General features: G+C 46.9%; 1 protein-coding gene across 2 annotated transcripts in view; it reads left to right on the plus strand.

Annotated features, from left to right (window-relative positions):
* Positions 1-19,755, plus strand: part of SYT4 (synaptotagmin 4) — a 31,943-nt gene extending 12,188 nt beyond the window's left edge. The window contains exons 3-4 of one of the 2 annotated variants that reach the window (XM_060236219.1): positions 13,007-13,127; positions 19,347-19,755. In XM_060236219.1, coding sequence (XP_060092202.1) covers positions 13,007-13,127; positions 19,347-19,654 — 429 coding nt within the window. In that variant the 3' untranslated portion in view covers positions 19,655-19,755. The remainder of the gene's footprint in view (positions 1-13,006; positions 13,128-19,346) is intronic. The other variant, XM_060236221.1, reaches the window with a different exon arrangement.
* The last annotated feature ends 7,874 nt before the right edge of the window (positions 19,756-27,629 follow it).

Below are 27,629 nucleotides of genomic sequence, written 5' to 3' on the forward strand. Positions count from 1 at the left end.
AAGGGAGTTGTGGCCATCACATTTAAAGGGACCGCACACCTTTTAAATGCCTTCCTTCCACTAGAAATAATGGATAGGGGCACCTTCTTTTGGGGCTGATAGAATTGGACCCCCTGGTCGAATCTTTTGGAAATTTGGAGGGTGTTTTGAGGAGAGGCATCAGATGCTATGCTATAAATTTGGTGCCTCTGCCTCAAAAACCAGCCCTCCCAAGCTTCAGATACCCGTGGGTCAATTCTCCATTATACCCTAAGAGAATCGGTCTGCATAGGAAATAATGGAGTGTCCAGCAGACATCTCCCCTCCACTGCTTTCTGATGACCCTGAAGTGGGGGAGGGCCTCCAAACCGGGAGGTCCCCTGCCCCCACCTGGGGATTGGCAACCCTAATTGTGCAGCGGCTAGAATGGCGGCAGTACAAGGTGGACCAGGAAATCACTTATTTATGGTGCACTGCAAAAGCATCTAGGTGTATTCTGGGCTTCTTTTTGTAGCAGGAACTCCTTCATTTATTTTTTTTATTTGTTTTAGATCATTTATATTCTGCCCTGTCCAGATAGGATTGCCAATCCCCAGGTGGGGGCAGGGGATCACCTGGTTTGGAGACCCTCCCCCCGCTTCAGGGTCGTCAGAAAGCGGGGGGAGGGGAGGGAAATGTCTGCTGGGGACTCTGTTATTCCCTAGGGAGATTTATTCCCATAGAAAATCATGGAGAATTGATCTGTGGGTATCTGTGGGGCTGTTTTTTGGGATAGAGGCACCGAATTTTCAGTATAGCATCTAGTGCCTCTCCCCAAAATACCCCCCAAGTTTCAAAAAGATTGGATCAAAGGGTCCAATTCTGTGAGCCCCAAAAGAAGGTGCCCCTATCCTTCCTTATTTCCTATGGAAGGAAGGAATTGAAAAGGTGTGCTGTCCCTTTAAATGTGATGGCCCAAACTCCCTTTGGAGTTCAATGATGCTTGTCACAGCTTTGATCTTGGCTCCACCCCTAATGTCTCCTGGCTCCACCCCCAAAGTCCCCAGATATTTCTTGAATTGGACTTGGCAACCCTACCTTTCCCAGAAGTGCTCAGGGCAGATAACAACGTTTTAAAAACAGTAAAACAACAATTAAAACCAATAAAAGTAAACAAATACAGTTTTGCGGCTCCGTTGGGCGCATTGTAATATACTGACAGATTCAAACATCAGATTATATAAATCAGTATCTCAGCAGAGGCAGTTTTGCAGCATAGGACCAGCCAATGGAATAAGACTCCCACTGCCTCAACCAAACGCCCGGTGGAGTAGCTCCGTCTTACAGGCCCTACGGAAAGGTAACAATTCAGTAAGGGCCTGGATCTTTACATATTAGGCCACACACCCCTGATGTAGCCAATCCGCCTGGAGCTTACAGTAGGCCCTGTACGAAGAGCCCTGTAAGGAATTCTAGCAGGACCTCCTTTGCCTATTAGGCCACACACCCCTGATGTAGCCAGTCTTCCTGGAGCTTACAGCAGGCCCTGTTAGAAGAGCCCTGTAAGGAATTCTAGCAGGACCTCCTTTGCCTATTAGGCCACACACCCCTGATGTAGCCAGTCCTCCTGGAGCTTACAGTAGGCCCTGTGAGAAGAGCCCTGTAAGGAATTCTAGCAGGACCTCCTTTGCATATTAGGCCACACCCTTCTGATGTAGCCAATCCTCCTAGAGCTTATAGTAGGCCCTGTACGAAGAGCCCTGTAAGGAATTCTAGCAGGACCTTCTTTGCATGTTAGGCCACACCCCCCTGATGTAGCCAATCCTCCTGGAGCTTCCAGTAGGCCCTGTGAGAAGAGCCCTGTAAGGAATTCTAGCAGGACCTCCTTTGCCCATTAGGCCACACACCCCTGATGTAGCCAGTCCTCCTGGAGCTTACAGCAGGCCCTGTGAGAAGAGCCCTGTAAGGAATTCTAGCAGGACCTCCTTTGCCTATTAGGCCACACCCCCTTGATGTAGCCAATCCTCCTGGAGTTTACAGCAGGCCCTGTACGAAGAGCCCTGTAAGGAATTCTAGCAGGACCTCCTTTGCCCATTAGGCCACACACCCCTGATGTAGCCAGTCCTCCTGGAGCTTACAGCAGGCCCTGTGGGAAGAGCCCTGTAAGGAATTCTAGCAGGACCTCCTTTGCATATTAGGCCACACACCCCTGATGCAGCCAATCCTCCTGGAGCTCGCAGCAGGCCCTGTGAGAAGAGCCCTGTAAGGAATTCTAACAGGACCTCCTTTGCCTATTAGGCCACACCCCCCTGATGTAGCCAGTCCTCCTGGAGCTTCCAGTAGGCCCTGTGAGAAGAGCCCTGTAAGGAATTCTAGCAGGACCTCCTTTGCATATTAGGCCACACACCCCTGATGTAGCCAGTCCTCCTGGAGCTGGCAGCAGGCCCTGTGAGAAGAGCCCTGTAAGGAATTCTAACAGGACCTCCTTTGCCTATTAGGCCACACCCCCCTGATGTAGCCAGTCCTCCTGGAGCTTACCGTAGGCCCTGTGCGAAGAGCCCTGTAAGGAATTCTAGCAGGACCTCCTTTGCATATTAGGCCACACACCCCTGATGTAGCCAATCCTCCTGGAGCTTACAGGAGGCCCTGTACAAAGAGCCCTGTAAACTCTTGGAGGATTTGCTATATTAGGGGGTGTGGCCTAAAGTGCAGAGGAGCTCCTGATAGAAAAAGAGCCCTGGGCCACACACCCCTGATGTAGCCAATCCTCCTGGAGCTGACAGCAGGCCCTGTGAGAAGAGCCCTGTAAGGAATTCTAGCAGGACCTCCTTTGCATATCAGGCCACTCCCTTCTGATGTAGCCAATCCTCCTGGAGCTTCCAGTAGGCCCTTAGAGCCCTGAAAGCTCTTGGGGGATTGTGCGACCTGATATGCAAAGGAGTTCCTGCTACAAAAAAAGCCCTAGGAGCAGCGGTAGAATTCTAGCAGGAGTCCTTTTGCATATTAGGCCACACACCACTGATGTAGCCAATCCTCCAAGAGCTTAGAAGGCTCTTTTTTGTAAGCTTTTGGAGGATTGGCTACATCAGGGGTGTGTGGCCTAATGTACAAAGGAGCTCCTGCTAGAATTCCACCCCAGCCTAGGGGTATCTGTAAGATGTTGAATAGAACACATAGGGTTGCCAAGTCCAATTCAAGAAATATCTGGGGACTTTGGGGTGGAGCCAGGAGACATTAGGGGTGGAGCCAAGATCAAGGCTGTGACAAGCATAATTGAACTCCAAAGGGAGTTCTGGCCATCACATTTAAAGGGACAACACACCTTTTCAATTCCTTCCTTCCATGGGAAATAATGAAGGATAGGGGCACCTTCTTTTGGGGCTCATAGAATTGGACCCCCTGGTCCAATCTTTTTGAAACTTGGGGAGTATTTTGGGGAGAGGTACTAGATGCTATACTGAAAATTTGGTGCCCCTACCCCAAAAAACAGCCCCCCCCAGAGCCCAAGATACTCGCAGATCAATTCTCCATGATTTTCTACGGGAATAAATCTCCATATGGAATAATAGAGTTCCCAGCAGGCATTTCCCTCCCCTCCCCTCGCTTTTGGATGACTCTGAAGCAGGGGGAGGGTGTCCAAACCGGGGTATCCCCTGCCCCCCACCTGGGAATTGGCAACCCTAAGAACACACTAGTCCTACTTGGCCATGCCTGGTATACTAACACAGAAAAAAGCCAGCCTATGTGCTTTTGGAGGTTGGAAACGCCGCTCTGTGGTCAATCTAGAGGATTGTTCTTCCGTTCCACTGTCCACAGTGACCTGGATCCAAGTCCAGTGACACTTTGTAAACCAACAAGATTTAGGTGCTATCAACTTTCGAGAGTCAAACCTCTCTTTGTCGAATACAAGCAGGAATAATTATCCCTGCCTTTACAGAAAACATAAATCTATGAACAGCCTCAACTTTGAGGAAAGCAGCTTCCCTTGTCAACCCAACCCACAAAACTAATTTCTTATTTCTTAGAGAGCCAGTTGGGTGTAGTGGCGAAGTGTGCGGACTCTTATCTGGGAGAACCGGGTGTGAGTCCCCACTCCTCCACTTGCAGCTGCTGGAATGGCCTCGGGTCAGCCGTAGCTCTCTCAAAGAGCTGTTCTTGAAAGGGCAGCTTCTGGAGAGCTCTCTCAGCCATCTCTCCTCCTCTTCTTCATCTTCTTCTTCCTCAAGAAGATGATGGTAATAGGGTTTCTTTCTCCACTAGGGTTTGATCCCCCACTTCTCCACTTGCAGCTGGTGGGATGGCCTCGGGTCAGCCATAGCTCTCTCACATAGCTGTTCTTGAAAGGGCAGCTTCTGGAGAGCTCTCTCAGCCATCTCTCCTCCTCCTCTTCTTCTTTTTCAAGAAGATGATGGTAATAGGGTTTCTTTCCCTCACTAGGGTTTGATTCCCCACTTTTCCACTTGCAGCTGCTGGGATGGCCTTGGGTCAGCCATAGCTCTCATAGGAGTTGTCCTTGAAAGGACAGCTGCTGGGAGAGCCCTCTCAGCCCCACCCACCTCACATGATGTTTGTTGTGTGGGGAAGGAGATAAAGGAGATAGTGATCTGCTCTGACTCCCTGATTCAGAGAGAAGGTGGGGCATAAATCTGCAGTCTTCTTTTTCTTCTTCTTCATCAACGTTACTTCATCAACATCAACTCTTCTAATCATCAACATTACTTTGGGAGAGATGATTTCATATCTGTACCCAAACACATTTTGCCTGGTGGCAGCAGGGGGAAGCAAAGAGACAAGTGAGATAATTATACATTTGAAAAGCTATTACATATCATTCCATGGCAGAGATCGACCGTGGGCTAGAATGGGCATGGCTTATCTGTGGATCTAGGAACCAAATTAGGTGCATCTAGAAACTAAATTAGGTGTGACCTGTGTAACATTACCCAAGTTTTTAAAAAAAATATAAACCTGAGAACAGCTTTGGGAGAGGTTAATTAGGACTAGAAGAAGAAGAGTTGCTATACCCTGCTCTTCTCCCTGAATCAGAGACTCAGAGCGGCTTACAATCTCTTATATCTTCTCCCCCCACAACAGACAACCTGTGAGGTCGGTGGGGCTGAGAGGTCTCTCACAGCAGCTGCCCTTTCAAGGACAGAGACGCAGAGCAGCTTACAATCGCCTATATCTTCTCCCCTCACAACAGACACCCTGTGAGGTGGGTGGGGCTGAGAGGTCTCTCACAGCAGCTGCCCTTTCAAGGACAGAGACTGAGAGCAGCTTACAATCTCCTATACCTTCTCCCCCCACAACAGACACCCTGTGAGGTGGGTGGGGCTGAGAGGGCTCTCACAGCAGCTGCCCTTTCAAGGACAGAGACTCAGAGCGGCTTACAATCTCCTATCTCTTCTCCCCCCCCCCACAACAGACATCCTGTGAGGTTGGGGGGGCTGAGAGGGCTCTCACAGCAGCTGCCCTTTCAAGGACAGAGACTCAGAGCGGCTTACAATCTCCTATCTCTTCTTCCCCCACAACAGACACCCTGTGAGGTGGGTGCGGCTAAGGGGGCTCTCAGAACAGCTGCCCTTTCAAGGACAACTTCTGCCAGAGCGATGGCTGACCCAAGGCCATTCCAGCAGGTGCAAGTGGAGGAGTGGGGAATCAAACGTGGTTCCCCCAGATAAGCGTCCACGCACTTAACCACTACACCAAACTGGCTCTAGAGGTGTGGCAAATATAAGAGGAGTCCAACCTTATATTGCTTCTCAGTTTCCCTTGTCCAGCACATCTGGTTATGTCCTCCTCTGCAGAGTTTCAAGCATATGTTCATTCCAGGGTTTTGTTTTTTTTGTTGTTGCAGGAGCTCCTTTGCATATTAGGCCACACCCTCCTGATGCAGTCAATCCTCCTGGAGCTTACAGCTGGCCCTGTAAGAAGAACCCTGTAAGGCCTTGGAGGATTGGCTGCATCAGGAGGGTGTGGCCTAATATGCAAAGGAGTTCCGGCTGCAAAAAAGCCCTAGTTCATTCCATTCTACAAAAAAACATTCCTTTTTCTAGAACACTTTAATGCTCCCCCTTATATATGTGCATGCACAAAGTAGCCTATAAGGTATAGAAATCTAAAGTCACAGAGACTATCTGCGAATTCTACCTCCTCACTCCCCATATTTGAACTCCTTTGCATATGAGGCCACACATCATCCGGAAGTGACATCATCGTGCCGGCGATGCTGTGCGCTGGCCACTCTAGCCATTTCCAGGAAAACTCTATGGTTTTTCCAGACGCTCTAGCAATTTGAGAGGGAAAAACTATATGGTACCAGTCAGTTTGGTGTAGTGGTTAAGTGTGCCGACTCTTGTCTGGGAGAACCGGGTTTGATTCCCCACTCCTCCGCTTGCACCTGCTGGAATGGCCTTGGGTCAGCCATAGCTCTGGCAGAGGTTGTCCTTGAAAGGGCAGCTGCTGTGAGAGCCCTCTCAGCCCCATCCACCTCACAGGGTATCTGTTATGGGGGGGGGAAGGTAAAGGAGATTGTGAGCCTCTCTGAGACTCTTTGGAGTGGAGGGCGGGATATAAATCCGATATCTTCATCTTCTTCATCTTCTTCTATTGTAAAACTCTATGGTACCTATTGTACCATAGAGTTTTCCCTCCCAAATTGCTAGAGCATACATGAAAACCATAGAGTTTCCCCAGAAACTCCTAGAGCGACCAGATCTGTGAGTGAACTCACAGACTTCCAGATCTGTGAGTTAACTCTTCTTTTCGAGCCTGAGTGAAGGTGGGATGAGAAGGACGTGCAATTGGAGTTGGTATTTATGCGAGAGCTTATTAGCACCTGCCGATTATCACTGCAGGGCCTGAACGCAGATACCGGAATCAGCTCCGGAACAGCATACAAAAACAAACCTCTTTCAGTTCACAGAACATGTCGCCACCTAGGGCTGGCCTTAGACTGGCACCTTAGGGAAGGCTAACTTTTGGCGCGCTTCCCCCCGCACTGATAACATCACCGAGTCACATGGGGTGCCTGATTTGGTGCCCCCAAAAGGTCAGCACTCTAGGCAATCACCTAGCCCTGGTAGCCCCCCAGGCATAGCTACACAGACGGTTAGTGATCGTTTTTAAGCAAAACTCTTTTGAACTCTGCAATACTGGATCGTCAATGGCGTTGGACGTAGCCGATCTGAAGGCAAAAAGGGAGGCTAGATTTCACCGTGCGTTCCTTCAACAATTCACTGGGGTGTTTTAGACCACAACGGAAGCGAATTTGCTCCGGGTGGGAAGGTAGAGCAAAATCTGAGTCCAGTAGCACCATACAAAACAGCATGAAAGTTTATACTTAGGGATAAAAGCGCTATCGGGTTGCCACTGGCTTATGGCAGTGCTAGCAAGGGGCCCTCAAGACAAGAAGCAGAGGTGGTTTGTTGTTGCTTGGCCTGAGAAATATTCCTTGTATTGACCCTGCTTAATTCCAGAGACGAGCCAAGACTGGGCTATAGCCAGGCCTTGAATTCAACAGGAGCTCACAGGAACGCAGCTCCTGAACTTTCTGAGGGTTCCCCCTCCTCTTCCCCACCTACCTACCTTGTCCTTTGAATAGTAGGTGCAGCTGCATAACAATCCCTGGACTAGGAGAGCGGGCAGCCAGCCAGCCACCAGGGGCTTTGCCACACCCCCAGCAGCCCTCATTAACCCTTGGAGAAGCCCACGCCACCTTATCTCCACATCTTATGTGATTTTGGGTGGCTTGCTGGCCTTTTGACTGGGAGTGAGGGGGGTGGCCCAGGAGAGCCCCAGGTGAGCGAGGCTTCTTGTGAGGTTTGATAAGCCAGGCCTCAGATTCAGCAGGAGTTCACAGGAGCCCAGCTCCTGAACTTTCTGAGGGTTCCTCCTCCCCACCTACCTACCTTATCCATTGAATAGCAGGTGCAGATGCATAACAATCCCTGGATTAGGAGAGTGGGCAGCCAGCCAGCCAGTCACCAAGGACTTTGCCACACCCTTTCTCCACTTATGCGATTTTGGGCAGCAGGTGACTTGCTGGCCTTTTGACTGGGGGAGGGGGCACCGGCCAAGGAGAGCCCCAGGCGAGTGAGGCCTGCTTGGGCTGGTTGAATCTCGAGCCAGCCCAAGCAGACCTTGCTCGCCCGGGGCTCTCCTTTCTTGTGTTGGCTTGCTTTTGGCTGATGGGGGGGCAGCATATGCTAATGTTATGCTAATGAGCTCCACCACCTATTTTCCCTACAAAATGTCCCCTGGGTATAGCATGCTGCCGTCCCTCCCTGGGTCCACCCTGAATAAAAATGGTTGGTCTTTCAGCTGCTACTGCCATGACCTAGACAGCCCAGGCTAGCCTAGTCTCATCAGATCTTGGAAGATAAGCCGGGTCAGCCCTGGTCAGTACTTGGAAGGGAGACCACCAAGGAATAACAGGGTCATGACCTGGAGGCGGGAAATGAAAAACCACCTCTGAACGTCTCTTGCCTTGAAAACCCCATGGGGTCACCATCAAAAAATCAAAACAAGACAAAGAGAAACTCCTACAACGAGACCGATTTTGCACTCAGCTTACCCCGCAGTCACGTTCCTCTTCTCTGCGCAGCGTCCGTCGGATTTCCCACTATCTACGTCTGTCGGATTTCCCACTGTTGCGGCTTTCACGCAGCAAATGGGAACTGGTTTTTCGCGGTTTCCATTTGCTGCGCGAAAGCCACGACGCTTCCCGTAACTCCGGCGCAGATAGTGGGAAATCCGACGGGCGCTGCGCAGAGAAGAGGAACGTGACCGCGGGGTACGCTGAGTGCGAAATCGGTCCTAGACTCAGATCTTGTTCAAGTTAATCTAAAATGCTTGGGGACGTGCCAGTTTAGTTACCTTGCCTTCAGCAGGGATCATATGGCTGAAATCCAAGAACTCCATAATGAACCAAGTACCCAGTTGTAAGCACGCAATCTATACGCCATTGAAGTTAGTGGCAAACCTCCATTGATTTTCATGGCGACGAGCATTGCCGTACATCACCGGGGCTGTGATCCACAAGTAATTAACCCACAAGTAATTGACCATGTTTGCAATCCTCAGACCTATTTAATTTCAAGTGGTTCATTAAACCTCAACAGGACTTCTGGAGGAAGAAGCTTCCGGACTCCAGTCCTATTAACATCACAGGTTCTGGCACCGATCCTGAGCGTTCTACCTGGCAACAAGCCCTGCCGTTATCAACAGACCTTACTTCTCAGTCAATGCCTTGATCATCCAGGTTGCAAATCAGCTTCAGAAGTAACTTTGGCTTAACTGGCGGCCAAACTCCCTAATTTAATAGATCAGGGGTGTCAAACATGTGGTCCGGGGGCCGAATCAGGCCCCCAGAAGGCTTCCATCAGGCCCCCGAGCAACTGGCTCTTGTCTGCTTCCTTCTTCCTCTCTCTTGCTTCCTTCCGCATCTTTGCAAGGCATGCTCAATCGCACAGGAGTTACAGAGCAAAGCCTCGGTTTTCTACATTGATTGAGGCTCCTCACCCTCCCGGTCCCCTGGAGACAGAGGGAAAGAGCCAGAGCTTCCTTTGCCCAGTTCCCTGGATCCCACATGAGAGATACAAAGAAAGCACCTTTAAGACCAACGAGTGCTAATGTTTTAAGGGTTTTGTTTTTTAAGAAAAATCTTTAGTTGCGTTTGTCCGTGTCCTTTAAAAGGTTTATATCTCTGCTACCTATCTTAAATAGATACACACAAGGCCTGGCTCGACATGATCCGGCCTGGCCCGACATGGCCCGGCCTGGCCTGGCCCAACAAGGTCTCATTTATATCAGATCCAGCCCTCATAACAAATGAGTTCGACACCCTTGTAACAGATGTTTCAAAGCCCACTCTGCCAATAGCCTTTCCCGGGGACCTGCCTGCGTATTGACTTGGTGGTAATTGCTTTCACGAGATCAAGCATCAAATCAAATTGTTTCAACCGTGCACCGAAGCAATATTGCCATTTGCAGCGATTTATGATTTTTTAACTCAACGAGCTCCATCTGTGACCTGAAAGGGACCACGCTCGTTTGCTTTTCTATTTCCTTTCCGGCCAGGGAGGTCATCTAATTGGTTGTTGCAAAATCTGATTTTGTGCCTGATCTTTCCCTTCAGTCAATTGAAATGTTAATGCTCCAGAGTTTATTGGGCCACACCCCCTGATGTAGCCAATCCTCCAAGAGCTTACAGGGCTCTTAGTACAGGGCCTGCTGTAAACTCCAGGAGGATTGGCTACATCAGGGGTGTGTGGCCTAATATGCAAAGGAGCAGGGGTGGAATTCTAGCAGGAGCTCCTTTGAATATTAGGCCACACCCTTCTGATGTAGCCAATCCTCCAAGAGCTTACAGGGCTCTTAGTACAGGGCCTCCTGTAAACTCCAGGAGGATTGGCTATATCAGGGGAGTGTGGCCAAATATGCAAAGACGTTCTTGACACAAAAAAAGGTCTGGACAAACCATATGACCGGGGATTTTTTTGTAGCAGGAACTATTTTGTATGTTAGGCCACACCCTTGATGTAGCCATCTTCCTGGAGCTTATAATAGGCCCTGTACGAAGAGCCCTGTAAGCTCTTGGAGGACTGTCTACATCAGGGGTGTGTGGCCTAATATGCAAAGGAGTTCCTGCTACAAAAAAGGCCCTGAACCAAATATAAGAAATGTTAACTCTATGAGAAGGCATGAGGGAAATTTTGGTGGGCCTCATCTAACAGAAGTCCGGAATGTTTAAGAAGAAGAAGATATTGGATTTATATCCCACCCTCCACTCTGAAGAGTCTCAGAACGGCTCACAATCTGCTTTCCCTTCCTCCCCCAGAACAGAATCCTGTGAGGTGGGTGGGGCTGAGAGGGCTCTCACAGCAGCTGCCCTTTCAAGGACAACCTCTGTGAGAGCTATGGCTGACCCAAGGCCATGTTGGCAGGTGCAAGTGGAGGAGTGGGGAATCAAACCCGGTTCTCCCAAATAAGAGTCTGCACACTTAACCACTACACCAAACTGGCTCTCCAGTTAAGGTTCAGATGTCATGGTTGGTCAGGTTTCCAACTCTGGCTTGGGAAACACCTGGACATTGTTTTGGAGGATGACAGGGGAGGGTTGTGGAAGGGAGACTTATGGAGGGGAGAGTCTTCATTAGGATATAATGCCATACAGTCCACTCTCCAAAGCTGCCATTTTCTTTATGGAAACTAATCTCTGTCTCCTGACAAACATATGGATAAGTGCATGGAGCAGAGGTCTATCAGTGGCTATTAATCACAGGGTATTGATGGAACTCTATGGCTAGGGTAAGTGATTCTCTGCATTCTTGGTGCCTGGTAGACCTCCTGATGGCACCGGAGTGGGTTTTGGCCATTGTGTGACAGTGTTGGATTGGCTGGGTCATTGGCCTGATCCAACATGGCTTCTCTTATGGTCTTATGTTTACCCACTTTCTAAAAATACAATTGCCATGTTGGGGACTCCTAACATAAATATTTGCATTTTTCTTGATCATTGTAATCCAGTATGACAATTTTAGCATGTTGAAAGTGCAAGTAGAAAGTCATCATTCATATTTTAAGCAGCACATTTCAGACCTCCATCCACTGGCCAATTGTAAGCTCTAGATAGAACTATCATTCAAATTTATAATATTCAAAGGAGTTCCTGCTATTAAAAAAAAAAAGCCCAGGGCTTGTCTCTTCTGGAAATGTGGGTGGACTCTTCTGGTGTCATCATGGTGGGCGAAGTGGGTGGACCATCGCTTGGTACCGTGGAAGAAGCTGTAGCTCCATAGCAGACTACGTGGCCTGAACACAGAAGTCCCTGTTTTCTCCACTTATAATGATTTCAGATGATAGTGTTGGAGAAAACCTCCCTCTGGGCCTTTACTGAGCTGCTGGCAGCCATAGCAGATAGACCAAAGAAGTGACTCCGGTTGATTCACCTGGTGCTGAAAATGGATGGGACACCAAAGTCATTTGGCGTTGTTTGATTCAAAGTTCACAATAGGTCCGAGAAACTGATCCTCTGCAGCTTCTATTATTTGTGTTAGAAAATCCTCCAAATCTGCTACGATGGATCTTTGTCCCTAGGTTAGAAATCTATGGAAACTGTCATGTCCAAAACCCATTGACAGCAATGGAGCACATTGGTCACATATAACAATAGTCCATTGGTTTCCAATGAAATATATGTATTATCAGGGCGCTTTTTTGTAGCAGGACCTCCTTTGCCTATTAGGCCACACACCCCTGATGTAGGTAATCCTCCAAGAGCTTACAATAGGCTTTGCACTAAGACCCCTCTAAGCTCTTGGAGGATTGGCTACATCAGAGGGGTGTGTCCTAAAATGTAGGGTTCCCAAGTCCGGCAGGGGACTTTTTTCACGTGCATAATGCATGCGCAACATGGTGAACATCGCCCAAAAGTGATGTCGTTGTGCTGACGACATCGCTTGCTGGGTGCTCTAGGCATTTGCAGGAGTTCCTGTATTAAAAAAAATCCAGTGTACTATGATCAAGACTTTTCTGGTAGAAAAAGCCTAGCAGGAACTCATTTGCCTATTAGGCCACACCCCCTGACACCCCTTGAATTCCTGTGCGTTCCTGCTCAAAAAAGGCCCTGACTATGATGATTGCTAATAACAAGTAATCTTGCATATAAGTATTAATGCCAGTATGAGTAACTGTCTGCAGAGTAACTGTGACTCAGGTTGATTCACCTGGTGCTGAAAATGGATGGAAGGCCCAGAGGGAGGTTTTCTCCAACACTATCATCTGAAATCCTTATAAGTGGAGACTGGGACCTTGTGTGTTGAACAGGTAGGAAAGGATTGTTCAGATGCCGGTATCTCCAGCAGTCTTAACATAATGGCAAAGTCCTATGGTTTTTAAACAACCGTAGAATTTTTTGCACCAGTTAGGACGTTTGGATCGGAATGTATCAGCAGAGTCAAGGTTGACCAAAATGCGTTAGAACTGCATAAAATGTTATCATCGATCCCAAAATGCTGCATAAATGATTATCCTTCTCGTTCTTCAGAAGTCTTCCGGGCGCGGCGAGTTGCTGATTTCTCTCTGCTACCAGTCTACAACGAATACTCTCACGGTGGTTGTTCTAAAAGCCAGGCACCTACCCAAAGCTGATGTTTCAGGATTATCAGGTAATTTTTAAAATGCCACACCATTACTGCCATTTATTTATTTATATTTATATCCCGCCCTCCCCTAACGGGCTCAGGGGTGGCTTGCAGCAGTCAAAATATATAAAGTTTAAAATAGAAATAGAATAAAAGCATTAAAAATCATTTCAAACACTTACAATCCCCAAAATCCAAGATGGCGTCAGAATTCCTGAGTCGTATTAGAATATGAATCAAGAATTCTGACGCCATCTTGGATTCTAATAAAACTTTGAAACAGGAAAAAAAAAGAATTCTTGATTCATATCTAGCGCTACATGCATTAGTGATGTTAAATATTATTCGGCGCGCTATACTTATAACTGGAATGGGTTCAGATATCAGTGCTGAGGGATGATGGTGTAGTGGTCGTTTCCCGTTAGGTATTGAAAGTCGATTTGAACAGTTCTGTTTTACAGGCCCTGCGGAATCATGGCAAGTCCTGCAGGGTGCTGATGTTTTCGGGGAGAGCGTTTCACAGGGCAGGGGCTGCTACTGGAAAAGCTCTAGCTCTGGGTGTTAGGCAGCCAAGCGTCTTTTGGCCCGGGGATCCCAAAGAGATTTTGTGCACTTGATCGCAGTGCTCTCTGGGGCTCATATTTATAGTTTACTCTGTCAAAAACTTGTGACTTCATGTATTAGACTGGTATCTTCAGGATGAGAGATTTAGCCCAGTATAATTCCTGAGACTTTCTATGCACAAGCCTTAGAGCTCTCTTCAGGGACAGAAGAGATTAGGAGTAGGTACATAGTGAACATCAACGCAAATACAATCATTGTGAGTATTTAGCTTGAATTACTGGGAGCTTGTCACCTCTTTGTGCTTATGCAGTGGGGTCCAATTCTAAATGCCTGGTATTGGGCCCGTTGTGTCACCTGCTTTTTGCATTGTGCGATCAACAGAATATGTTGAAGAAATGGCTGAAAGACGTCACTGCCAGATTAGCTGGGTGGTCATGGAAAGCACACAGAGATACATAAGTAGTTAATCTCTACTAACAATTTATATTTCTTTCATTTTAAGAATGTATTTTTTTAAAAAAAATTGGAAACAGCAGTGATAGATGATGCAGGTGGTTGGATCCCGGACGTCCCTTCCAGCTCTAAGGTTCTATGATTCTATAAGTGGTTGGTGGCTGCAAGGAAAAAGGTCATAAATCTGGGCTTCTAGTGCAACAGAACAGCATTTTCTACCTGCTGTTCTTCAGGGTACAGATTCCATCCTGAACATATGAACATATGAAGCTGCCTTATACTGAATCAGACCCTCGGTCCATCAAAGTCAGTATTGTCTTCTCAGACGGGCAGCGGCTCTCCAGGGTCTCAAGCTGAGGTTTTTCACACCTATTTGCCTGGACCCTTTTTTTTTTTGGGAGATGCCAGGGATTGAACCTGGGACCTTCTGCTTCCCAAGCAGATGCTCTACCACTGAGCCACCCAAAGCTCCAATTCCAATGGATGACCTCAAGCCATGGTTCCATTTAACAAATTTTACAGGGGTGACAAATAGCACTTTGCTTGAAACAACCCAGTAACGCTATGTCTGACATGGCTTTTGAATGCAAATCTCAAATGTCCGTTCTTTGGATTATGTTTCTTTCTATTGTTAGCTTTGCATTCTTCCCTATGATGGGAATCTGCGTTTTGCTTTGTCATTGGGTCTACATTAGGGCGATTAGGAAAAGAGTCAGTGTGATATCACATCTCTGTGGCTCCATCACAATCGAGAGCCAGTTCAGTGTAGTGGTTAAGCGTGCGGACTCTTATCTGGGAGAACTGGGTTTGATTCCCCACTCCTCCACTTGCACCTGCTGGGATGGTCTTGGGTCAGCCATAGCTCTGGCAGAGGTTGTCCTTGAAAGGGCAGCTGCTGTGAGAGCCCTCTCAGCCCCATCCACCTCACAGAGTGTCTGTTGTGGGGAGAGAAGGTATAGGAGATTGTAAGCCGCTCTGAGTCTGTGATTCAGAGAGAAGGGTGGGGTATAAATCTGTAGTTTTCTTCTTCTTCATATGTACATAGATGTACATATGAACATAGATGCTATCAAGCTGCAACCAAGTTATGGTGACCACAGCAAGGGGCTTTCAAAGTCAATGAGAAGCAGAGGTGGTTTGTCATTGCCTCCCTTGGCTAAGTCTTCTCTGGTGATCTTCTGCCAGCCCTGCTTAGCTTCTGAGATCTGGCAGCCTTGGACTATACCATGTCACCTTCTCTCCCCCCATCTTACACTACTAAATAATATTAGAATGGGAGAAGGTCACACGTGGTACTGTCTATGCAATGTGTCTGTTTCAAGAACAGATAGGGTTGCCCAGGGGTGGAATTCTAGCAGGAGCTCCTTTGCCTATTAGGCCACACAACCCTGATGTAGCCAATCCTCCTGGAGCTTACAGCAGGCCCTGTGAGAAGAGCCCTGTAAGGAATTCCAGCAGGACCTCCTTTGCATATTAGGCCACACACCCCTGATGTAGCCAGTCCTCCTGGAGCTTACAGCAGGCCCTGTGAGAAGAGCCCTGTAAGGAATTCTAGCAGGACCTTTTTGCCTATTAGGCCACACACCCCTGATGTAGCCAATCCTCCAAGAGCTTACAAGGTTTGGCTACATCAAGGTGGTGTGGCCTTATGTACAAATGAGCTCCTGCTAGAATTCCACCCCTGGGGTTGCCAAGTTCAACACAAGAAATATCTGGCTACTTTGAGGATGGAACCAGGAGACTTTGGGGGGTGGAGCAAAGAGCAAGGGTGTGACAAGTACAATTGAATTCTGAAGGGAGTTCTGCCCATCACATTTAAAGGGATCATGTTCCTTTTAAATGCCTTCCTTCCATAGGAAATAAGGGAGGATAGGGGCGCCATCTTTGGGGGCCCACAGAATAGGAGCCCTGGTCCAATCTTTTTGAAACTTGGGGAGTATTTTGAGGAGAGACATCGGATGATATGCTGAAATTTTGGTGCCTCTAACTCAAAAAACAGCCCCTCTGGAGCCTCAGATACCCATGGAGCAATTCTCCATTATATCCTGTGGGAATCAGTCTCCATAGGATAAAGTCCAGTGCCCAGCAGACATTTCCCTCCCACCCCTGCTTCAGTTGGCAGAGGTATTAATGGCATGGGGCTTGCTCTCTGAACTTTCCTCTTATCAGTTTTGTCTTGGAGCACATCCTCATGCTCCTCAGGAGTAAAAGCCAGAGAAGAATCCAGGGTATGTAACTAGGACCGATTCCTCACTAGCGGTTGCTCCGCCCCTCCAGGTGTCTGCTTTCCCCGGCTCAGGTGATCAGTTCCCAACTAGTTGCTGCGAGGGTACCTTTTGATCTATGACTCCCTCCAATTTCCCGACAGACTGAACCACAAACCGAACCACAAAAGAAACCAGGAGGGTCGTTCGCCAACTGAACCCGTTTGTGTTTTGTAGCGCTGCAAACGCAGCTGAAAGGAACTGCAGTCCAATAACCTTGTTGTAGGCTTTCAAAGAGCTCCAGTTTTCTGGGTTATACCTCTGAGGATGCCAGTCACAGTTGCTGGCGAAATGTCAGGTCTCACAATGCCAGTTTGGCGTAGAGGATAACAGTGTTCCCTCTAAGCTGAGTTAGCGTGAGCTAGCTCACAGATTTTTAGCCTCTAGCTCACACATTTTTGTCTTCGCTCAGGAAGGATGACCCCAGAGCACACTCATTTATGCAGCAGCTCACGTTAATGCCAGCAGCTCACAATGTTAGGGCCAGTAGCTCACAAAGTAAAATTTTTGCTCACAAGACTGCAGCTTAGAGGGAACATTGGTGGTTAAGTATGTGGACTCTTATCTGGGAGAACCAGGTTTGATTCCCCACTCCTTCACTTGCAACTGCTGGAATGGTCTTGGGTCAGTTATAGCTCTGGCAGAGCTGTCCTTGAAAGGGCAACTTCTGAGAAAGCCCACAAACTGCCATGTGGTTTGGTTCATACTCACCCCTAGCCATAAGTCAGCTGGCAATCTGAGAGAGCCCTCTCACCTACCTCACAGGGTGGAGGAGATATAGGAGACTGTAAGCCGCTTTGAGTCTCTGATTCAGAGAGAAGGGTGGGGTATAAAACTACAGTCTTCTTCTTCTTCTTCTTCTTCTTCTTCTTCTTCTTTACCACAGCCACATAGCCCAGAAAATCTACAACTGCAAATGAACTGGAGTTCCTTTAAATGGTGTTTGCAGAAGGTCCCCAAAAAACAGCTGGGTGAGGGGAAGCAGCCTGCTCCCCACCGCTCAACTGCTTCAGACTCCCAATGCACGTCCCCCCAGTAGATTTTTTGTGTGCACACTTCATGCATGGGCAACATGATGTCATCATCCAGAGGTGATGTCATCAAGCCAGGCGCTCAGCGTGTCCCCTCCACGGCACTTGCCACATTTGACAGGAGCTGTGGACGGGAAGCTCTTCCCCTCCGCAGCGCCCTCCGAATTAATTCAGAGGGTGCTGCAGACGGGAAGTGAGCCCGAGGCTCAAGGACAGCGTGAGTGGGGAGGGCGGGCCTGCCCCCACCCCTGCTGGGAGCTGGAACCTTAGGCATTTGCCTAGTTTGCCTACTCCCGTGTGCCGGCCTTGGTTGCTCAGTCCCTTTAAACTTTAAAAGGGACGGCAAAAGACAGCTTAAAGAACAGCTGAGTGGTAGGGTGATGCTCCCCACTGCTCAGCTGTTTGAGGGGCTTCTGCTTTCTGCTTTCTCCATGCACTGCCACAAACTGCCATGTGGTTTGGTTCATACTCACCCCCAGCCGTAAGTCAGCTGGCAATCTTTACAGTGTGCGTTTGCAATAAAAAAGGCCAACGCCATGCTGGGAATTATTAGGAAGGGAATTGAAAACAAATCAGCCAGTATCATAATGCCTCTGTATAAATCGATGGTGCGGTCTCATTTGGAGTACTGTGTGCAGTTCTGGTCGCCGCACCTCAAAAAGGATATTATAGCATTGGAGAAAGTTCAGAAAAGGGCAACTAAAATGATTAAAGGGCTGGAACACCTTCCCTATGAAGAAAGGTTGAAACGCTTAGGGCTCTTTAGCTTGGAGAAACGTCGACTGAGGGGTGACATGATAGAAGTTTACAAGATAATGCATGGGATGGAGAAAGTAGAGAAAGAAGTACTTTTCTCCCTTTCTCACAATACAAGAACTCGTGGGCATTCGATGAAATTGCTGAGCAGACAGGTTAAAACGGATAAAAGGAAGTACTTCTTCACCCAAAGGGTGATTAACATGTGGAATTCACTGCCACAGGAGGTGGTGGCGTCCACAAGCATAGCCACCTTCAAGAAGGGGTTAGATAAAAATATGGAGCAGAGGTCCATCAGTGGCTATTAGCCACAGTGTGTGTGTGTGTGTATATATATATATATATATATATATATATATATATATATATATATATATATATATATATATATATATATTTGGCCGCTGTGTGACACAGAATGTTGGACTGGATGGGCCATTGGCCTGATCTAACATGGCTTCTCTTATGTTCTTATGTTCTACAGCTGCACTTTATTTTATTAGATTTATATATCCCACCCTTTCCGCAAGCAGGGAAGGGGAGGCCTGTTATCAGGGCTGGAATTTTAGCAGGAGCTCCTTTGCATATTAGGCCACACACCCCTGACGTAGCCAATCCTTGGAGGATTGGCTGCATCAGGGGTGTGTGGCCTAATATGCAAAGGAGCTCCTGCTAGTATTCCACCCCTGCCTGTTATATTCCTAGTTCAAATGGGGAACAGAAGGAAAATGGCTTGCCTAAAGATTATCCTGTTGAGTTGATGGCAGAGGTAAGACTTGAAGTGGTGACATGGCAATGTTTTGCTTTGCATCTCTGTTTACCAGTCCCCCAAAAGACACCTTCTTGGATTGCTTGTTAAGCAAAGACTCCACTTGTATAAAGCCAGTTTGGAAGCCAGTTCGGTGTAATGGTTAAGTGTGTGGACTCTTATCTGGGAGAACTGTGCTTTATTCCCCAACTCCTCCACTTGCACGTGCTGGAATGCCCTTGGGTTATCCATAGCTCTGTCAGAGGTTGTCTCAGCCCCACCCACTTTACAGGGTGTCTGTTGTGGGGGGAGAAGATATGGGAGATTGTAAGCCACTCTTTGTCTCTGATTCAGGGAGAAGGGCAGGGTATAAATCTGCAATTCTTCTTCTTCTAAAATATCGGTTGGATGTTACTTCTCTTTGCAGACCCCTATGTCAAAGTGAACCTCTATCACGCCAAGAAAAGGATCTCCAAGAAGAAAACCCATGTCAAGAAGTGTACCCCTAATGCGGTGTTCAATGAACTTTTTGTCTTTGACATTCCTTGCGAAGGTCTTGAGGAGATCAGCATCGAGTTCTTGGTTTTGGATTCAGATAGGGGCTCCCGGAACGAAATCGTTGGCCGCTTAACCTTGTGTGCCTCGGCAGAGGGAACGGCTGGAGAACACTGGAAGGAAATCTGCGAGTACCCTAGGAGACAGATTGCCAAATGGCACGCGCTGTGTGACGGCTAACGGCCCCACACGAGGTTGGACCGAACTTCCAGACGAAAATCTTATAGGCAAGGATCCGTTTTCTTTCTTTGCAATGTGTAATCACAGGCTTGTAACGAAAACACCACTTTTCTGTTGTTGTTGTTGAGACTGAATTGAATGATCGGAACAGAAGGTAACTACGTTTTTTCTCATTCGGTTAAGGCTTTTTCTTGTTTTGCGAGCAATGAGAACTTGACATCATTTCATCAGAGGTTCGTATCCCGCCGGAGTTGACGCAGCGATAGAGACACAAAAGGCTGTAAACCTAATTAAGAAATATTTTTTTCCTTATGAAAGTTACCAGGAAATCTAGATTACTGCCGTCACCCATGTCAATAACCTCGTTAATATATGTTGCTAGAGCTAAAAAAAAAAAAAAAAAAAAATCTGTGTTTTGTAAAGCCTAAATGAGTTTGAATGAATGAATGAGTTTGATGGTGGGGATGTTTCAACTTGTGAAAAACTTCCTCCCATGAAAATGCAACTACTTTTTTCTTTTTTCTTTTTCAGAAAGTTGGGTATCTGAAGAGTCACACCATTTTTTTTTAGTACGTTGCCTCATGTATCACTCCCTAGGGGCAATCTGTTGTGTAACCTCTGGAGTAAATACTTTTGTTTTGAAAAAAGTAAAGAATTGTCTTTAAAAGTAAAGAAAAGTACAGAAGCGTTGGGGAGGGGGGGGGAGGGACTCTACGGGCATCTCCAAAAGAATTCATTTTGTTTCTCAAAGGGCTTTGATGATGCTATAGGCAAGTATAAATTTTACAAGAAAGTTAAGGTTTGTGCTTTTAGTATAGTCTATAATTCTTTTTTTAAAATGTGTATGTATCTATATCTATTGGGGGTAAGGCCCAGACACAATTACACATCCAACATTTCTAACCAAGGTTAAACCAAGTAGAATCCTTGCTACATTTTTAAATAGCTTCCTTATGCTGAAAGGGAAGTTGTTTACTGTACATTTTTATTTGTTTTATTACACTAAGAGAACAAAATCTTTAAAAAAAATGATATAAATACCAAGTACTGATCCTGCAAGAACTTACTGCTATCACCGAACCAAGTTTTAGCAGAATCAGATGTATGGATAGCTTTATACCTCATGCTAATGCAACATGTAGATTAGCTGTTTCACTATAGGAATTCACGTAGCTTCATGTCATTGGCCAATTGTGTTGAAGGTGGGAGGGATGGTGGGTGGGGCAATCGCACATGTATTCTTCATTTGGGTGTCAAACATGCATGAGTCATATGAGTAGAACTTTTTGCCGGATTAGGGGAACAGTTGTGAAATATAAAGCCCATTCTTCCTAATTTGGGATTGGTCAAATCTAATCCAGAACCCGCCAACTGAGTCATCACGTTTTGGCCTTCTACGGCAGACAACACACAGTTTGTGGGTTGTGCTCAACTTGGCCGGTCATGAGTTGTGTGGGCCTACATAAAGCCAATAAATGCACAAAACAATACCCTGCCATCGGAAACCTGTGAAACGTATTCAGATGTTTACATTTTGAAAGCATTTTTGAAGCTGTCAAATTAGCACAATCGCAGATGGGAAGTTTCTAACCGATCTGTCATAGGTGGATACTTGACATTGGTGGAATTCTTCATTCCAGTATCGGCTGGGATATCCTCCAAAATAGCATTCACTTCTACATGAGTGTTTTCAGGCAAGTCTATGGGGAGAATGCAAGTTTGGAAAAAATGTGGGTTTTCTTGGAGGATCCTGCAGACATGAGCTAGCAGAGATCCAGTAGCCAGATCACAAGATCCTTCCTACCGATGCTATGTCTGGTGTGATACTTCCCAGACATGTCTCTAAGGAAGTCATCCTTAGAGGGATGGTGGCTCAGTGGTAGAGCATCTGCTACGTAAGCAGAAGGTCCCAGGTTCGATCTCCGGCATCTCCAACTAAAAAGGGTCCAGGCAAATAGGTATGAAAAACCTTAGCTTGAGACCTTGGAGAGCCGCTGCCAGTCCAAGTAGACAATACTGACTTCAATGGATCGAGAGTTTGATTCAGAATAATGCAGCTTCGTATGTTCATATATATGAACTCTGGTAGAGCCAAGGCTCACATGGGAAGATTAAGATCAGAGTTTCACTTTGTAAAATTGTCCTGGGTTCACCTTTTTCCTTTGTGAATATGCCTGAAATTTTTGCTCAGAGGGCAGAATGACAATGTCTGTTATAAGAACATAAGAACATAAGAGAAGCCATGTTGGATCAGGCCAACGGCCCATCAAGTCCAACACTCTGTGTCACACAGTGGCAAAAAATTTTATATACACACATACACTGTGGCTAATAGCCACTGATGGACCTGTGCTCCATATTTTTGTCTAAACCCTTCTTGAAGGTGGCTATACTTGTGGCCGCCACCACCTCCTGTGGCAGTGAGGTGGTGGCGGCCACAAGTATAGCCACCTTCAACAGACAATGTCTGTTATAGGGTTGGGAAGGAGGAGTTACAGGTTTCCCGCTGCTTTCACTAGTATGCTGCAGCATCGTACTGCTCCCGTTGTCCTGGTGATGCGTCTGAGAAGTGGATGCGCTGATTCCGCTGCCCTGTAAAGCTCAAGTGTTTGGGGCTTTGTGCCAAAGAATGGCTGCATAAAGAATGACTGTATCAATGTCTTTGTGACACCACCTTCAATCAATCAATCAAAGGTTGATTGATTGATTGATTGATTGATTGACACCACCTTCTCGGGCAGGTTATTTCAAGCCCTGCAAAAAAACGTACAATGTTATAGTATTGGGGATCAGAGGATCACCCCCATTGATTTTGCCTGGATTCACCAGGCTGAAAGCCAAGTCTTTTAGCATAACTGAGTCATGGATCAGAGCCGATGGAAAGAGCCAGGGAACTCCAAAGCATAGGCAACGGTGGAGAAAGGACAGACCCGCTGAGCATTAGGCAATGAAATTAGGAATCTAGCAAAGACTGCTGGCGGTTGGCGTAGGGGTTTTTACCAGAGCCATAACTTGGCCTGAACACAATGAGTGAAGATTTGAAATGTGAAATATGCAAGAAATATCGCTGGAAGAATTCCATTGGGAGTCTTCCAGGTTTTTGGTGTGGGTAATTTATCCAGGTTTTTGAACTCTGTGTTTGATATCATGGTGTTTCTATAAGCTCTAAGGCATTTTCATGACATGCTTTTTTAAAAATGAAAATGCACAATGTAAAAAAAAAAAGAAAAGAAATGCAACTTGTGTGTGTATAAAGGATTTGAACCTCTTTTGTTTTGTTTGAAACATGTTGTAGCCATTATCTGCCCTGGCTTCAGATCCTCAGATTGCTTAATTCCAGGGTCATCCCATTGAAATGAATATAATTATAGCCCTAAAGGCACATCAAAGCGCAATGAAATCAAGAGCGAGACTCTCGATGGCTTTGGTGCTCCTTGGAGGAAAGCCATTAGTTCATTCATGAGAATTCCATGGAGTGAGATCATTGAGGTAACCGAGTAATACCCAGTGTGCAGGAATACTAAATTCCAACAGGAAAATGCATCCAACGCCATCTTAATTTGGGGTGGGGGGGGTGGGGGTGGGATCAAAATAGCCTTACTCATGTTGAACTGAAATTTGTCTTCAGAGTCAAAATTCTGAATGGTCTATGGGCTTAATTCTTCATTGGGATTGCTTTCCGATAATCACAGCATCACATTTGCTAAGCCCAGTGGTTTCAAACTATGTCCCAGGGTTCCACATGTGGACAAACCAGGCCTGTAGCTACAGGGGGCCTGTGGGGGGCCTGCCCCCTGACTTCATGTCGTAGCCCCAGCCCTTCCCTTCCCCTCCCACTGCCATGGGGGCAAAAACTGAGAGGCTGGGGGCCACCTCTCCCTCCCCCCACAATTTAAATTGCATGGGAGGAGGTACCCACAAGCAGCCACTGCCCTTTCCGTGGCATTTGAAGGGCCTGTCGATTAATCAGGCACTCTGAGTTGGCCACCTTGTGTCATGGCGATGGCCAGGGGACGGGAACTGCTAAGTGCCCCCTGACTTTTTCTCAATCCCCCCTTTTAAAATCCTGGCCAAAAATAAATAAATAAACTAAAATCCTGGCTACGGGCTTGGGACAAACCTGACCATCAAGCGGATTGCCCTCGCCAATGTTCTCGCACGATGTGTGGAGTGCGTTCCAAGTTCTCGCTGAGCAATGGCAAAATCTCGCCAGCCCAGCATCCGATGTAGATTAACAGAGAGATGTAAAAGGATTCCTACATCTCTCAGCAATTCATAGGGAACCTGTGTTGGACGAGTCTGGGCAGTATGTATTCCCAGAAGGCAGAAAGTTTGAATGATCTCTGGCCCATACCTAGCACAGCATCCCGTTATTTAGTTTGATGACTGGCTTCAGCCGACAGTTCTTTAGGAGGCGCGCAACCCTTGCATCAGAAGTACGCCTTGCTTTTCTTTGCGTGTGTTCTTTCTTTTTTTTAAAAAAAATGAAATGTAGGGTTGAGACAATCTGCCATTTTGCCACCTTGGGGGTAACTTCTCCGCAACTACCAGGGCATTTTTTTGTAGCAGGAACTCCTTTGCATATTAGGCCACACCCCTCTTACGTAGCCAATCCTCCAAGAGCTTACAGGGCTCTTATCAAAGGGCCTACCGTAAGCTTGTGGCGGATTGGCTACATCAGGGATGTGTGGCCTAATATGCAAAGGAGTTCCTGCTACCAAAAAAAAAACCCCTGGCAACTACTATTAGTAGCCTGGGAGAGAGTTTTCCTGTTGATGAAATGACAGCAAAAGGGGAGGGAAGAGGGCAACAGTTCTTTTTTACACTGGGCAACTTGTAAATAGGATCCTTTGAAAAAAATATCTCTCTGAAAAGTTTGTCTTGCCAAGTCCAATTGTGAACCCATCCAGGAACCAGATGGGAGAGAAATCCACGGGATCATTCTTTATGAAACGAATCGGGGGGGGGGGGGGGGGTTTGAAAAAAATGGCTGTTTTATAAAGTATTTGGTTCTCCATGTGAATCTCTTGAAACCTGTTAAGAATATACTGTACTGTATGAAACCTGTAAAATAAATAATGTTTGTCAACATCGCGAACAGCGACAGCATTGCCCCGAAAGAGGGGGCTAATTCATGTTTGGCAACCTGTTGTAACTCAGTAATCAATTTGTGAATGATGTCGTACATGCAATAGAAGTTTTTTGGAGGAAGCATGGTGTCGGAGGATTTGTATGTCTTTTGTGCTGGTTTTGTATGTTGTGCCATGTATGTGAGACAAGAATAAAACGCTAAGTTCATCCATTCCATCCCAACACGATATCTTACAAATAACACGTCCGTCTTTTTTTTTTTTTTTGTAACTTGAGTTTGGCAAAATGCAGTATTTTTCATAAATTTTTAAACAGGAACCTTCTTTCTAACGCATGCCCATGCATTAAAGCCGGGGTTCCCAAGGAAGTGCATGCAGGCGCATGGCACTCGCTCACAACAACTTTCCTGGTGCCCCCTAATTTTTTTTAAGAAAGTGGGAGGACCCAGGTGGGTAAGGTTGCCAATCCCCTGTTGGGGACCATGGATTCCCGACTTTGGAGGCCCTCCCCCTGCATTCCTATTGTTGGAATTCTCATAGGGTATAATTCCCATAAGGTATAATGGAGAACAGATGCACAGGTATCTAGGTCTTGGGGGAGGGGTCTGGTTTTTTTAGGTAGAGGCAATAAATTTTCAGCATAGTATCTTGTGCCTCTCCTCAAAACACTGCACACATTTCAAAAAGATTGCACCAGGGCAGGGCTTTTTCTCGTAGAAAAAAACTCAACAGGAGCTCGTTTGCGTATCAGGCCACACTTCTGATGAAACAATTGTTTCACACGGGGATTTTTTGTAGGAAAAGCCTGGCAGGAACTCATTTACATATTCGGTCACACCCCCAGACACCAAGCAAGCCGGAACTGTGTTCCTATGTGTTCCTGCTCAAAAAAAGCCCTGGCCCAGGGGATCCAATTCTCTAAGCCCCTCCATTTCCAAATGGAGGGAAGGCATTTAAAAGGTGTGTGGTCCCTTTAAATGTGATGGCCAGAACTCCCTTCAGAGTTCAATTCTGCTTGTCACAACTTTGCTCCTGGCTCCATCTCCAAAGTCCCCAGATATTTCTTGAATTGGACTTGGCAACCCTACCTGCTGTGCAGATTTCTAAAAATGATGGTTTGGTGGCACCTGACTCCCTAGCAGAAGGATCTTCACTGTGTGGCTGAAGGTAAGTCACAGCTTGCGTTAGGAACAGGGGAATCTCCACTTCCACAGGTTTTTGGCAGCCATTGTAGACATAGTACAAGAGTTTCCCCCTCCCAAATTGCTAGAGCATCTGGGAAAACTATAGAATTTTCTCAGAAAAGCAAACGCGCATCATCACCAGCACGATGACATCACTTGGCAACCCTATGCTTGCCCGGTCCTCTCCTTTCTTGCATCGGGTTGATTTTGGCTGGGGGCGGGGAACGGAATATGCTAGTGAGTTACGCTGATGAGCTCCACCACCTATTTTTCTACAAAATGATCCCTGGTGGCAGCCATTTTGTGGCTGCACTCCTCCCTCTGTGTCAGAATTCCAAAGGTGCCCACAGCCTTGAAACGGTTTGGATCCCCTGCATTATGCAATACAGGCAATCCTTAACAACCCTGGGCATGACATAATCAAGTAGAGTGTAGGAAATAAATGGAACCGAAACTGATTTGTCCCGATAGAGGTGCTCTAAATCTTAAGCATCAGAAGGTATGGAATGCAGGCATTGAGAATGGGATAGATTTACCACCTCTCAATGGAGAGATATCTGGAGATTTTGGGGTGGAGTCTGCAGAGGGTGAGGTTTAGGAAGGGGAGGAACCTCATCAGCAATAGATCCCACCCTCTACAGTAGCCATTTTCTCCAGGGGAACTGGCCTCTGTTGTCTGGAGAACAACTGTAATAGCAGGAGATCTCCAGGTCCTGCCTGGAGCTTGGCAACCCTAGAACAGGATGACTCAGTTTCTCACACCTCCAGGGAAGGCTTGTTACTCCCCAGGCAGGTGTGGAGGATCCCTACATGACATCGGTGGCATGCTGATGTCACTTCTGGAAGTGACATCACTGCATCAGTGATGCTGGGGGCGATCCTCTTCTTTTGGAGCAAACCTATATAGTGTGTAGCCGTTTTACCATAGAGTTTTGCCCAAAAGGTGGAGTGTCACCCTGATATCACTGACACAATGATGTCACTTCCAGAAGTGACATCAGCATGTCACCGACATCCCTGCCCATACCTGGAATGCCCCCTACTGGCAGGAGGAAGCCAGCTGGCGACCCTATGCCAGAGCACTGCTAAGATTGACAATTCTGAGTAATGGAATTCCTAGAGATTTGGGGGTGGAGTCTGGGGAGGGACTTCAGCAGTGTATAATGCTATACAGTCCACACTCCGAAGCAGCCATTTTTTCCAGGATCATAGATCCAGAGTAGTTAGCCATGTTCAGGGGTGGAATTCTAGCAGGAGCTCTTTTGCATATTAGGCCACACACCCCTGATGTAGCCAATCCTCCTGGAGCTTACAAAAAAGAGCTCTGGGTCAGGAAATGGAGGATTGGCTACATCAAGGTTGTTGTTGTTGTTCAGTCACACTGTCGAGTCTGACTCTTTGTGACCCCATGGACCAAATCACGCCAGGCCCTCCTGTCTTCCACCATCCTCCGAAGTCTATTCAAATTCGTGTTAGTTACATCAGCAACTCTGTCCAGCCATCTCATCTTTTGCCATCCCCTTCTTCTTTTACCTTTAGTCTTTCCCAGCATCAGGATCTTCTCCAGGGAGTGCTCCCTTTTCATTTGGTGGCCAAAGTATTTGAGCTTCAGCTTCAGCATCTGACCTTCCAGGGAACAGTTTGGGTTGATTTCCCTAAGGACTGACTGATTGGATCTTCTTGCAGTCCAAGGGATTCTTC

The sequence above is a fragment of the Heteronotia binoei genome, chromosome 4, assembly GCF_032191835.1.
Source record: "Heteronotia binoei isolate CCM8104 ecotype False Entrance Well chromosome 4, APGP_CSIRO_Hbin_v1, whole genome shotgun sequence".
NCBI lineage: Eukaryota > Metazoa > Chordata > Lepidosauria > Squamata > Gekkonidae > Heteronotia > Heteronotia binoei.